This window comes from Cetorhinus maximus, chromosome 26, assembly GCF_964194155.1.
Source record: "Cetorhinus maximus chromosome 26, sCetMax3.hap1.1, whole genome shotgun sequence".
Classification (NCBI taxonomy): domain Eukaryota; kingdom Metazoa; phylum Chordata; class Chondrichthyes; order Lamniformes; family Cetorhinidae; genus Cetorhinus; species Cetorhinus maximus.
This window is the reverse complement of record NC_135904.1, coordinates 14395367-14409954: the sequence shown is the minus strand read 5'-3', so window position 1 is coordinate 14409954 and position 14588 is coordinate 14395367. Positions and strand designations below refer to the sequence as shown.

The following is a 14588-nucleotide window of genomic DNA, read 5'->3' as shown; positions in this document are numbered from 1 at the left end:
GGCCTCTGCCTGGGCCTCGGGCTCGGCCTCTGCCTGGGCCTCGGGCTCGGCCTCTGCCTGGGCCTCGGGCTCGGGCTCTGCCTGGGCCTCTGGCTCGGGCTCTGCCTGGGCCTCTGGCTCGGGCTCTGCCTGGGCCTCTGGCTCGGGCTCTGCCTGGGCCTCTGGCTCGGCCTCTGCCTGGGCCTCTGGCTCGGGCTCGGGCTCTGGCTCAGGCTCGGGCTCTGCCTGGGCCTCTGGCTCGGGCTCAGGCTCGGGCTCTGCCTGGGCCTCTGGCTCGGGCTCGGGCTCTGCCTCTGGCTGGGCCTCGGGCTCTGCCTCTGGCTGGGCCTCTGGCTCTGTCTCTGGCTCTGGCTGGGCCTCTGCCTCCACTTCTTGTCCCTCTAAAAATAACCTTCATAATATTTCTTCCAGAAATAAATTGTTACTCTCAAATTGCTCTAAACATGAACCTTTTATAAAAAATAATATTTACTAATCAACTGTGAAGCAAAGTGGCAGTAATGAAGGGTAGGGTCAAAGGTTACATAGGGCCAGGGTGATTGCCCCTTAAATTCCACTTCAGTGAAGATCAGCACTCGGAGGAGAGCCCTGCTTGTTCTTTGTTCTTACATAACTCCACAAACACTGACCTTTAGCTTTAAAACAAAACCAAAAACAAAAGAGAAAATGCTGGAAAAACTCAGGTCAGGCAGCATCTGTGGAGAGGGAAACCTTGAGCTCACCTTTGTTACCCAGTTTTATAGCAGACACAGATTGTTGTCAACACTCGTGACAATCACAGCAAAGCAAAAATCCAGGAGCCATTACACTGGCAGCTCATGGCCTGCTCCGGGCGACTCACCTTAGAGCAGCCCAGGAAAGGTCCTGCATGACAATTCTTACATTACATCAGCTGCTGGAAAGTTTCTCTGGCCAAGTGAGTGGGCAGGTAACTGTGCCAGGTTTGTGCAAGTGCCGCACCCTAAACTGCTGGAATGATTAGAGCTAGACTGAGCCTGGGGTCTTTTGCTTCCCGCTTATAGAGTAACCTCACATCTCCATTCATGGCAACTAACTGTTACTCGGGTGACACCTTGAGAACGGAGCTTGTCCCATTCATGGAGGTCAGATTATTTTGTGTAGGGCGCAAGAGGAGAAAAAAATCTCAAACAGGTGTGACGTAAGTTAGTTGATTGGTAAGTATAGGCCTTTTTGGACTTGGCACAGAGGAGGTGATAGGTGAGTTATTATATTATACCATGCTACAGTAAACACTTTATGTAAAGGTTAAGGTATGTCAGTGCAGCTCTAACAATGTGGAATGTGCATCCTGCAGGATGTGGGAAGTCATGCAGGCACAAAATGCCCTTGATGATGACCTGCAGGAAGTGTCACCAGCTGTAGAAACTTGAGCTCCGGGTTGTGGAACTCGAGTGGTGGCTGGAGTCACTGTGGTGCATTCGCAAGGCTGAGGATTACATGGATAGCACATTTAGAGATGCAGCCACACTGCAGCTAAGAAGTACACAGGCAGAGAGGGATTGGGTGACTGCCACAGTATCTAAGAGAAACAGGCAGGTAATGCAGGAATCCCCTGAGGCTATTTCGCTCTCTAACTGCTTTTCCATTTTGGATGCTTGTGAGCGAGATGGTTCCTCAAAGGACTGGAGCAAGAGCCAAATTCATGGCACCACAGGTGGCTCAGCTGAACAGGAGGGGAGGAGGGAGAGCGGAAATGCCATAGTGGTAGAGGATTCCATGGTTAGGGGAGCAGACAGGCGTTTCTGTGGCCGTAGGCATGAATCCAGGATGATATGTTGCCTCCCTGATGCCAGGGTCAAGGATGCACAGAGTGGCTGCAGGACATTCTTTTGGGGGAGGGTGAACAGCCAGAGGTCGTGGTCCACACTGACATAGGTAGGAAAAGGGATGAGGTTCTGAAAGATTTTAGGGAGTTAGGAAGGAAATTAAAAAGCAGGACCTCCAGCAGTAATCTCAGAGTTACTCCCAGTGCCATGTGCTCGTGAGCGTAGAAATGGGAAGATTGAGCAGTTCAACACGTGTCTGGAGAAATGGAGTAGGAGGGAGGGCTTTAGATTTCTGAGGAATTAGGACCAATTCTAGGACAGGTGGGACCTGTAAAAGAAGGATGGGTTACACCTTAACAGGACAGGGACTAATGTCCTTGTGGGGAGGTTTGCTAGTGCTGCCGGACAGGGTTTAAACTAGATTGGGAGGGGGATGGGAACCTGAGGGGAAATTCAGAGTGAAGGGGAGAAAAAACTGGCAGTGGCAAGTAGAGAAGTATCAACAGATAAGGGGGATATATCAGAGAGTAGTATCAAGGTACATAAAATACTTGGAGAGTTTGATAAAATTAAAGTAGGCAACAGTAAGTCATTAGATGGGGTCAGAGTAAGGGGGAAAAGTAAAGCCTAAATCAGGGTTAATGTGCATGAATGTGAATACACGGTGTGTGGTTAATAAGATTGGTGAAGAACAGGCAAGATTGACAAATGGAGTCACAATATTTTTGCTACAACAGAGACCTGGCTCAAAGGAGCACTGGGCATTAAATATTCCCAGGCACGAGGTGTTTAGGAGAGACAAGAAAAGATAAAAAGGCAGGGGAGTGGCAACATTGATTAAAGATGGCATTACAGTACTGGAGAGCAAGGATGTTCCAGACGGGTCAAGGACAGAATCTCTCTGGCTAGAGATAAGGAATGAATTCAATAACATTGATCAGTGTAACATATGGACCAGCTACGAGTGGAAGGGATGTAGAGAAACAAATATGCAAAGAAATTAGAGAGGTGCAAGAATTATAGAGTAACTATAATGGGGGACTTCAATTATCCAAATATAGACTGGGATAGGAATAGTGCAAAGGGACAAGAGGGGTGAGAGTTCCTGTAATGCGTTCAACATAATTTTCTGTGGCAGTATGTTTCCAGTCCAGTGAGAGTGTGGGCACTGTTGGACCTGGTTCTGGGGAATGAGTTGGCACAAGTGGATCAAATATCAGTGGGAGAGCATTTAGGGGACAGTGACCATTGTATCATAATGTTTAGGTTAGCCATGGAAAAGGACAGGGACAATCCAGAGCAGGGATAATTAATTAGAGGAAAACCAACTTTGATGGGATGAGAATGTATCTGAGTCAAGTGAGTTGGAATCAGATGTTGTCAGAAAAGGCAGTGGCTAAACAATGGGCCACCTTCAAAGAGTAGTATTGCAGGTAATGTCAAGGTATGTTCCCTTGAGGGGAAAGATAGGACAAATAAATCCAGAGCGCCCTGGATGATGAGAGAGATAGAAGTGAAGATGAAAAGGAAGAAGTACATGTACGACAGACGTCGGGTAGAAAATTCAAAGGGGAATCAGGCTGAATATTCAGACAGGATAGAGTAGGAGATAAAAAAGGAGGGGGGGTAGCACTAATGGTTAAAGAATCAATTCCAGTTGTGAGAAGGGATGATATACTAAATGGGTCAACAAACGAGGCTTTATGGTTTGAGCTTAGAAATAAAAAAGGGGCAGTCACACTACTGGGAGTATACTGCAGACCCCCAAATAGTGAAAGGGAGATAGAATAACAAATATTCTGCTTGTAAGAACAAGAGGGCAATAATAGTAGGAGACTTCAACTATCCTAATATCAACTGGGATTCAAACAATATAAGGGGCACTGAGGGAGAAAAATTCATGCAGTGTGTCCAGGAAAATTTTTTCAACCAATTAGTGACAAACCCAACAAGAGGAGATGCAATTCTAGACCTAGTCTTGGGGAATGAAGAAGGGCAAGTGGGTGAAGTGACAGTTGGCGACCATATCGGGGACAGTGATCACAATTCAGTTAGATTTAGCATTACCATGAAAAAGGACAGAGATAAGGCAGGAGTAAAAGTCTTGAACTGGGGAAGGCAAATTTTGCAGAAATGAGAAGGGACTTGGCTGAGGTGGACATGGTCAGCACTGCTGGAGGATAAAACAGTGGAAAACCAGTGGGAAGCACTAAAAAGCGAGATCCTAATTGTACAAAGTTGACATGTCCCCAACAAAAATAAGAGCGGTACTGCCAAATCTAGACCTCCCTGGTTGTCTAGAGGAATACAAGGGAAGATCAAACAGAGAAAGAAAGCGTACGATAGGCACAAAGAACTAAGCACTGCAGATAGCCTAGACGAATATAGGAAGTGCAGGGACGAAGTAAAAAAGGAAATCAAAGAGAGGGCATGAAAAAAGATTAGCAAGTAAAGCTAAAGATAACCCAAAGATGTTTTACCAATACATTAATGCTAAAAGGTTAGTTAAGGATAAAGTGGGACCTATCAGAGATGAAGATGAAAACTTGTGTGTAGATGCAGAGACTGTGGGAAGGGTTTTGAATGAATATTTTATCTCTGTATTTACAAAGGAAAGGGAGGATGTAGATATAGTAGTCCAGGAGGAACACTGCGAGATATTGGACAGGATAGTCATAAAGAGAGAGGATGTACTCGAAGAGTTGAAATCCTTGAAAGTTGATAAGTCACCAGGGCCAGATGGATTGTTTCCGAGGCTGCTGAAGGAAGTCAGGGAGGAGATAGCAGATGCTCTGAGGATCATTTTCCAATCTTCACTAGATACAGGGGAGGTACAGGAGGACTGGAGAAATGCAAACGTAATTCCATTGTTTAAAAAGGGATCAAAGGAAATGCCAAACAATTATAGGCCAAGTTAGTCTTACATCGGTGGTGAGCAAATTGGTAGAATCAATCCTGAGAGATAGGATTAACTGTCATGTGGAAAGGCACGGACTAGTCAGGGATGGTCAGCATGGATTTGTTAAACGAAGGTCTTGCCTCACAAATTTGATTGAATTCTTTGAGGAAGTGACAAGAAGGGTTGATGAAGGTAGTGCAGTGGATGTTGTGTACATGGATTTTAGCAAGGCATTTGACAAGGTCCCACATGGCAGATTGGTCAGGAAAGTAAAAGCCCATGAGATTCAGGGTAATGTGGCAAACTGGATAAAAGGTTGGCTTTGTAACAGGAAACAAAGGGTAATGGTCGATGGATGTCCTTGCGAATGGAAAGTTGTCTCAAGTGGTGTTCCACAGGGCTCGGTGTTGGGACCCTTGCTGTTTGTGTTATATATTAACGATTTGGACGTAAACGTGGGGGGCACGATTGGGAAATTTGCAGATGACACAAAGATTGGCCGAGTAGTGGATAGTGTAGAGGATAGCCATAATCTCCAAAATGATCTAGATGGGTTGGTGGAGTGGGTGGTAAAGTGGCAGATAGATTTTAACATAGAGAAGTGAGAGGTCATACATTTAGGGAGGTCAAACAGTTACAGGGATTACACAATAAATGGGAATATACTAAGAGGGGTAGATGAAATGAGAGATCTTGGCGTACAAGTACACAGGTCCCTGAAGGCAGCAGTTCAAGTAGACAAGGTTGTAAAGAAGGCATATGGAATGCTCTCCTTCATTGGCAGAGGTATAGAATATAAAAGTAAGGACATAATATTGGAATTGTATAAAACACTGGTGAGGTCACAACTGGAGTAGTGTGTGCAGTTCTGGTCACCACATTACAGGAAGGACATAATAGCTCTGGAGAGAGTGCAGAGGAGGTTTACAAGACTGTTGCCAGGGTTAGAAAAGTGTAGCTACGAAGAGAGATTGGGTAGGCTGGGGTTATTCTCCTTAGAACAAAGAAGGCTGAGAGGTGACTTGATTGAGATGTACAAAATTATGAGGGGAATAGATCGAGTGGACAGGATAAAATTGTTTCCCTTGGTGGAGAATTCTAGAACCAGAGGACATAGATTCAAGATAAGTGGCAGAAGGTGTAGGGGGGACATGAGGAAGAACTTTTTTACGCAGAGGGTAGTGAATGTCTGGAATTCACTGCCCAAGTTGGTGGTAGAGGCAGAAACTTTAAACTCTTTTAAAAACTACCTGGATCTGCACCTAAAGTGCTGTAAGCTGCAGGGCTATGGGCCGGGTGTAGGAAGGTGGGATTAGAAAGGGCACCTGGGTGTCCTCGGGCTGGCATGGACAAGATGGGCCGAATGGCCTCCTTCTGTGCTGTAACTTTTATATGGTTCTAATATAGCAGGACCAGAGGGGAAGTGAAGAAACTAATAAGAAAAGCAAAGAGAGAGCATGAAAAGAGACTGTCAGCAAACATAAAAGGGAATCCCAAGGTCTTCTATAAGTATGTAAATAATAAAAGGGTGATAAAAGAAAGAGTAGGGCCGATTAGGGGTAAAAAAGGGGACTTGCACCCGGAGACCGGAGAAACAGCGTGGTGTTGAATGAGTACTTTGCTTGGAGCCTTGGGCAGACTCCTCTGGGGTAAACTGCATTCCTCTGGTGGGGAAAGTTGTTAAAATGTTAAAATTGGAGCCAGGTCATTTGAGAGGGAAATCAGGAAACACTTCTTCAGCTGAAAGATATTCAAAATCTGGAAAAGGCTCTGCTATAAGGTTGTGAATACTGGATGTCAATTGAAAATTTTCAGACAGAATTTGATTAAAATTTGGTTGGGTAAAATTATCAAGGTACTTGGAATGAAAGCAGTTCAATGGGTTTGAGGTACAGATCAACCATAATTTAATTAAACGGAGGAGCAGCTCAAGGGCTGAATGGCCTCATCTTGTCCCTATGGCACCCATTTTAATTTTCCCTCCAACATGACTTATTAACCTGGGACATTCACCTCTTTTTAATAAAACTGTCTTTGCCTCATTGACTAGTTACAATTTACTTTTATCAAACAGGTTTGTCACAACTTTAAACATAGATTCAAAGCCTCTAAACTCTCCAAGTTTGTGCTCAATATCCTACATCACTAGATACATTGACACTGCTATTTCCAGTTAGAATGGCAAGAGTAATTTATGGCACAGAAGGAGGACATTCGACCCATCAAGTCCACGCTGGATGATTAGATAATTTCCTGTCAATCTCACCTGGACACTGCAGTGGTAAGTGACTAGAATTGGTCTTAAGCACAACATTTGTATCCCTGTAATGTAACTATCCTCCACTCACTGCATTTTACTGGAAATATCACCCTGGTTTTATCAGGAGACTTTACTGTAGTTTCAGGCATGAGTTCTGTTCGTTGTAGCTCGCAGAGACGCTTTTTAAATAGACTCTGTAGACTGTTTGCTATAAGTCCCACTCTGCGTCCAACTGATTGTCTGACACAGTGGTATCAGTATTCACTTTGTTGTATAAATTGACAGATCCTCTCGGAGCAGGGGGGGTGGGGAACAGAGTGTTAGGTTTTATATAGAACAGGAGTTGATGATCTCTGGGCAGTGCAAAGAAAAGCTAAAATTGCCCTTGGAACCCCTGGGTAAAAGAGAGGAGAAATTGTCAAAATTCCTTTTCCTGATTTTTAAGCTATGGCTGTTGTGTGTGGCCATTGGGTGGGGTTAGGATCAGGTTTGGGCAACTGGCATGGAAAAAATGAATGAAGATATGAGGGCGTGGTGAGGCGGGGACTAGTCCTGAGGCAGTGAATGAATGGGCCTGCAGTACCAGTGTCCGCCACTAGGTCAATGCTCACTGGGCCCCTCTGGTGGTTGAACTGTGGCACTGCAAACCCACAGACCCCATCAGCATCTCATCCCTGTGACTACTCCTGAAAAGCACTGCATGTTTAAATGATTTCCTTTGAACTAAAACCCAATCCCACACAATGTTTGCTGCGGCTCACCCTGAAGGGAGATTTTTCATGGTCATTTTGTAAACTCGGGGATGGGAATCCCATGACCGATTTTTAAAATGCCAGAACTTTCCAAAGCGAAACAAGGATTGACGAGGTTCTGAAACTGCTGAGAGAATGTGAAGAGATGCTGAGGGATGTCAGGATTGAAGAAGGAAAGTTTCCCCGCGTCGTAATCCAAAAGAATTCCGATTCTCTTGGGCGGGACGGTGATTCTCAAGTCCGGGGTGATCCCATTGTGAAGGAATTCGAACTTACTCCTGCAGGTACAAAAGAGAAACTTAAAGCACAAAAGAATGTCTCCAACAGAAACAGCTCACTCTTCCATTTCACAGAACCACAGATCATTCCGACACGGATATTCGGAGACTGAAATGCATCAGGAAAGGTAGTAAATCAGTCCTGCCACTTGACATTGTCTAAAACGTAGCTCAGAGTTCATGACTTATGGCTCCATCTCTAGTTCCCATCAATACGGCAGGGCAAGAGTGAGAGCTAAGGTTGGGGAGAGGGGCGGCATCTTCTAGTTCCTTTCCAAACCTGTCACCTCTCCCATCTAGATGAACAAGGGCAGCAGATACATGGGAACACCACCAGCTGGAAGTTCCCCTCCAAGTCACTCACCGTCCTGACTTGGAAATATATCGCCGTTCCTTCACTGTCGCTGGGTCAAAATCCTGGAACTCCCTCCCTAACAGCACTGTGGGTGTACCTACACCACAGGGACTGCAGCGGTTCAAGAAGGCAGCTCACCACCACCTTCTCAAGGGCAATTAGGGATGGGCAATAAATGCTGGCCCCCCCAACCAGCGACACCCACACCCCGTAAATTAATTTTTAAAAAGTAACGGGGGGTCTGGGGTGAGGGTGGGCATTCGACTAACAGGCAGTGTCAGCTCCTGCCCTGCTGCACCCGATTCAGGCTCTGGAATTATTTACAAAACCATCAGCCAAGTCCTGACTCAATCAGGAGGGAATGGAATAGGGGGAGGGTGACTGCGGTCACTACTGCTGAAGAGGCTTCTGTTTTCCTCCACCCCACCCCCCACTGTGAGTGAGAGTGACAGGTGGGGTTTCCCAACACTGCCCCCCCCTCCCACCTTCCCCCCCAGTGTGAGAGTGATGTGGGGGGGGTGGGGTAGGTCCTGTCCAGAACAGGCTAGGGTTAAATTTAATGGCAAAGCTGCTGTGTTTTGATTAACCACCTATTCCAATGATCCAGAGCAAATGCGGAGGAATACAAGATTGAGACATGGATGGAAAGGATTTGAGTGACTGCTGCAAGAGCATTAATGAAAGAATATTCGGAGATAAGAGGATTTCTTAATCCTACTTCCTTCAATTTCTCACAAATGGAAAGATAGAAAGATAGAAACTAGGAGCAGGAGTAGGCCATTCGGCCCTTCGAGCCTGCTCCGCCATTCATTATGATCATGGCTGATCATCCAACTCAATAGCCTGCTCCCGCTTTCTCCCCATATCCTTTGATCCCTTTCGCCCCAAGAGCTGTATCTAACTCCTTCTTGAAAACATACAATGTTTTGGTCTCAACTACTTTCTGTGGTAGTGAATTCCACAGGCTCACCACTCTCTGGGTGAAGAAATTTCTCCTCATCTCAGTCCTAACTGGTCTACCCCGTATCCTCAGACTGTGACCCCTGGTTCTGGACTCCCCCACCATCGGGAACATCCTTCCTACATCCACCCTGTCTAGTCCTGTTAGAATTTTATAGGTTTCTATGAGATTCCCCCCTCATTCTTCTGAACTCCAGCGAATCTAATCCTGACCGACTCGATCTCTCCTCATATGTCAGTCCCGACATCCCAGGAATCAGTCTGGTAAACCTTCGCTGCACTCCCTCTATAGCAAGAATATCCTTCCTTAGATAAGGAGACCAAAACTGCACACAATATTCCAAGTGTGGTCTCACCAAGGCCCTGTATAATTGCAGCAAGACATCTCTGCTCCTGTACTCGAATCCTCTCGCTATGAAGGCCAACATACCATTTGCCGCCTTTACCGCCTGCTGCACCTGCATGCTTACCTTAAACAACTGGTGTACGAGGACACCCAGGTCTCGTTGCACATTCCCCTCTTTCAATTTATAGCCATTCAGATAATCTGCCTTCCTGTTTTTGCTACCAAAGTGGATAACCTCACATTTAACCGCATCTACTGCATCAGCCATGCATTTGCCCACTCACTCAGCTTGTCCAAATCACCCTGAAGCATCTCTGCATCCTCCTCACAGCTCACCCTCCCACCCAGCTTTGTGTCATCTGCAAATTTGGAGATATTACATTTAACTCCCTCATCTAAATCATTAATATATATTGTGAATAGCTGGGGTCCCAACACCGATCCCTGCGGTACCCCACAAGTCACTGCCTGCCATTCGGAAAAAGACCCGTTTATTCCTACTCTTTGTTTCCTGCCTGCCAACCAGTTTTCTATCAATTTCAATACACTACCCCCAATCCCATGTGCTTTAATTTTACACGCTAATCTCTTATGTGGGACTTTGTCGAAAGCCTTCTGAAAGTCCAAATAAACCACATCCACTGGCTCCCCCTCATCAACTCTACTAGTTACATACTCAAAAAATTCCAGTAGATTTGTCAAGTATGATTTCCCTTTCGTAAATCCATGCTGACTCTGTCTGATTCTGCCACTGTTTTCCACATGCTCAGCTATTAAATCTTTTATAATGGACTCTAGAATTTTCCCCACTACTGACGTCTATAATTCCCTGTTTTCTCTCTACCTCCATTTTTAAATAGTGGGGTTACATTAGCTACCCTCCAATCTGTAGGAACTGTTCCAGAGTCTATAGAATCTCGGAAGATGACCACCAATGCATCCACTATTTCTAGGGCTACTTCCTTAAGTACTCTGGGATGTAGATTATCAGGCCCTGGGGATTTATCGGCCTTCAATCCCATCAATTTCTCCAACACCATTTCCCAACTAATGCTGATTTCTTTCAGTTCCTCCCCCTCATTAAACCCTGTGTTCCCCAACATTTCTGGTATATTATTAGTGTCCTCCTTTGTGAAGACAGAACCAAAGTATGTATTTAGTTGGTCAGCCATTTCTTTGTTCCCCATTATAAATTCCCCTGTTTCAGTCTGTAAGGGATCTACATTTGTCTTCACCAGTCTTTTTCTCTTCACATACTTATAGAAACTTTTACAGTCAGTTTTTATGTTCCCCACAAGCTTACTCTCGTACTCTATTTTCCCCCTTCTTAATCAATCCCTTGGTGCTCCTTTGCTGAATTCTAAAGTGTTCCCAATCCTCAGTTCTGTTGTTTTTTCTGGCCAATTTGTATGCCTCTTCCTAGGATCTAATACTATCTCTAATTTCCCTTGTAAGCCATGGTTTGGCCACCTTTCCTATTTTACTTTTGCGCCAGGCAGGAATAAACAATTGTTGCAGTTCACCCATGCGCTCTTTGAATGTTTGCCATTGCCTATCCACTGTCATCCCTTTAAGTAACGTTTCCCAATCCCTCATAGCCAACTCGTGTCTCATACCATCGTAGTTTCCTTTATTAAGATTCAGGACCCTAGTCTCAGAATCAACTACGTCACTCTCCATCTTGATGAAGAATTCTATCATATTATGGCCGCTTATCCCCAAGGGGTCTCGCACAACTAGACTGCCAATTATTCCTTTCTCATTACACAATACCCAGTCTAGGATGGCCCATTCTCTAGTTGGTTCCTCAACGTATTGGTCCAGAAAACCATCCCGTATACACTCCAGGAATTTCTCCTCTACGGTATTGTTACTAATTTGATTTGCCCAATCTATATGCAGATTAAAGTCACCCATAATTACAGGTGTTCCTTTATTACACGTGTCTCTAATTTCCTGTTTAATGCCATTCCCAACATCACTACAGCTTGGGGGTCTATTTACAACCCCCACTAACGTTTTTTGCCCCTTAGTGTTTCTCAGCTCTACCCATACAGATTGCACATCATCGGAGCTAATATCTTTCCTCACTATTGCGTTAATTTCCCCTTTAACCAGCAGTGCAACTCCACCGCCTTTTACAGATACTGTGTGAAGGAGCCAAACTTACAGAAGCACAACTTCAGTAACCAGGGGCTGTTAGCTCCAGGACAACCCCCAGAGTCGAGGCTTCATTATTCATGATTTAAAGTTTAAATGATTTCTATATAAAAGAATTCAGAGGGAGACACGGGGTTAGTAGAATAAGGTTGTTAAAAGTTGTGACTCTTGTAAAGGATTAATGGTCAGTGGAGTTTCTCCAGTGTGATTGAATGAGTTTGTGTTCACTCCATACCTGGATGGTCTGAGTGTGTGTCTCATGCACCAAGATGTGATGTTTGAGCCGAGGTAACTTTCCCGTGGGATGTTCGGTGAGGCAACACCAATCCTGTACTCCGTGTGTTCAGTCACTTCGACCTCCCAGTAATGTTTTCCTCGAATGGGCACTAACTGACCCATGACAGCGGCACAGCTACCAGTAAGAGCAAGTCACAACATGAGCAATCAGTGAGTTCACACCTATCAATGTTACTGACCAATGAACAGTGGGTCAGGAGGAAACACTGGTGTTTCTAGAACCAGTGACTAATCACAGGAGACACATCAGACCTGCCCCTTTCCAGCCAGATGCACTGTCCCCCCCCCCGCTCTCTACCCCTCCCCACCTGCCCCTTCTCCACCCAGACCCACTTCCCCTCCCCGACTCTTCCAATGAGATCTGCCATCTGTACCCAATATTATTTTGTTTCCATAATGTTTGCTGGCTGAAGTTTTGGTCTTACACACCAGCTGATACCCAGTGAGCAATAACCGAGAAAGTAAATAGCCCCGGAGTTTACACTTGGACACTCTTCAACCTCATCATTTTACTGGCAAATGCACAAAAAGGTTAAAGTTGACACGTATTCTGTGTGAATGACCGTCATGTGACCAATGAGTGCCAATATATTTATTTACTAATTAGAAATACAATTAGCCATATCTGGATTCCCAATTAGCCAAATGTGACTGGAGTCTATGGTTTCCTGTTTCTATCACAATTCCCTGAAATATTTGAAAGCATTTGACATATTGAATTATATTAAAGTTCAGTGACTTGTTTTGTTGGCTAATTAATGAAAAGGGGAAATGAGATGAATGACCACTTCATCTGATCTCTGAATGAGGGATGAATGTTGACCAAGACACCAGGTGTTCTTGATGTCAGGAATTTTCAAAGTGTACCTGGAAATTTGGAACAGACAATCTGGACTTCGGTTTAACATTTCATCCAAAAGATGGCCTCTCCAACAATGCAGCACTCCCTCAGTACTGACCCTCCGACAGTGCGGCACTCCCTCAGTACTGACCCTCCGACAGTGCGGCACTCCCTCAGTACTGACCCTCCGACAGAGCGGCGCGCTCCCTCAGTACTGACCCTCTGACAGTGCGGCACTCCCTCAGTACTGACCCTCTGACAGAGTGGCACGCTCCCTCAGTACTGACCCTCGGACAGTGCGGCACTCCCTCGGTACTGACCCTCTGACAGTGCAGCATTCCCTCAGTACTGACCTAAGTGTCCCCTTATGTTATAAGCTCAAACAACAGAGTCTTTCAACAACCAGTATCGAGGCTTAACGGCTAAATAATAAGTATTCAACAAAGTGGTAGACAGTCCTACCTAAGCAAAAACAAAAATACTTGGAAAAACTCAGCAGGTCCGGCAGCATCTACAGAGAGGAACACAGTTAACGTTTCGAGTCCGAATGACCCTTCAACAGAACAGTTCTATTGAAGGGTCATTCGGACTCGAAACGTTAACTGTGCTCCTCTCCGCAGATGCTGCCGGACCTGCTGAGTTTTTCCAGGTATTTTTGTTTTTGTTTTGGATTTCCAGCATCCGCAGTTTTTTGCTTTTAGTCCTACCTGAGTGTCTGTCTGGTTAGTGGCTTTAGGCCCAGGGAACGGAAGAATATTGGAAATTGAAATGTTCTTTATTTTCACTAACTCACCTTGTAAATTGGTCGTCATAAGCTGGGCGGTCGATGAAGACACTCTCCTCGTCATGAACAATTGTCAATCCATCCTCGAGGATAGAGAGTGCGAGATGTGCTGTCTGTTCAATCAGATACAACTGGGTTCCTGTGACCAACAGAGAGTCCGTCAGAGAAAATTCCAATCTTCAGGCAAAGATTCATGACTAAAATAATAGAGAAACAGTAAGAGAGAACGAGTGTGATATGAGAAAGGTCTGTCTTATTGATATTGGATATGATGTAGCCGATCCCCAGGCAGTTGGAGATCTGGATGTAACTCCTGCAACATGTGATAGCCTCAGGTTCCACACAGCTCTGGGAAAGGCTTCTCCTACACTTACCTGTGGTTCGAATGTTCATGGGTGAACTCCTCTCGCTGCAGCCACCTTCATTCAGCGCTCTGACATAGAAAAGGTAATTCTCATTGGCCTCCAGCTCAATTAATGTTTTACATGAAGTTATCCCAGTCAGAGACCTAGAAATAAAAACAATCTGTTTTTGTTCAGTGCCAGAAGCAGCCCTTTCGAAAAAAAATTCTCCAGCATAAACTGGATTCTGGAAATAACACACTGACTCTGGACCTAACACACATGCTCACTCCGACCAGGGATGGACCTGACTCGGGGGTCATTCCGACCAGGGATGGACCTGACTCGGGGGGGGTCACTCCGACCAGGGATGGACCTGATCGGGGGTCACTCCGACCAGGGATGGACCTGACTCGGGGGTCACTCCGACCAGGGATGGACCTGACTCGGGGGGGGGTCACTCCGACCAGGGATGGACCTGACTCGGGGGGGGTCACTCCGACCAGGGATGGACCTGACTCGGGGGTC

General features: G+C 45.5%; 1 protein-coding gene across 1 annotated transcript in view; it reads right to left on the bottom strand.

Moving 5' to 3' along the window:
• Window positions 1-6633: 6633 nt before the first annotated feature.
• The window catches only part of fsd2 (fibronectin type III and SPRY domain containing 2), a 31353-nt gene continuing 23398 nt past the window's right edge, over window positions 6634-14588 (bottom strand). Inside the window, exons 10-13 of the mRNA XM_078530197.1 lie at window positions 14094-14227; window positions 13729-13858; window positions 12033-12209; window positions 6634-7976 (exon numbers count right to left, since the gene is read on the bottom strand). Of these exons, the coding sequence (XP_078386323.1) occupies window positions 7730-7976; window positions 12033-12209; window positions 13729-13858; window positions 14094-14227 (688 nt within the window). The 3' untranslated portion in view covers window positions 6634-7729. The remainder of the gene's footprint in view (window positions 7977-12032; window positions 12210-13728; window positions 13859-14093; window positions 14228-14588) is intronic.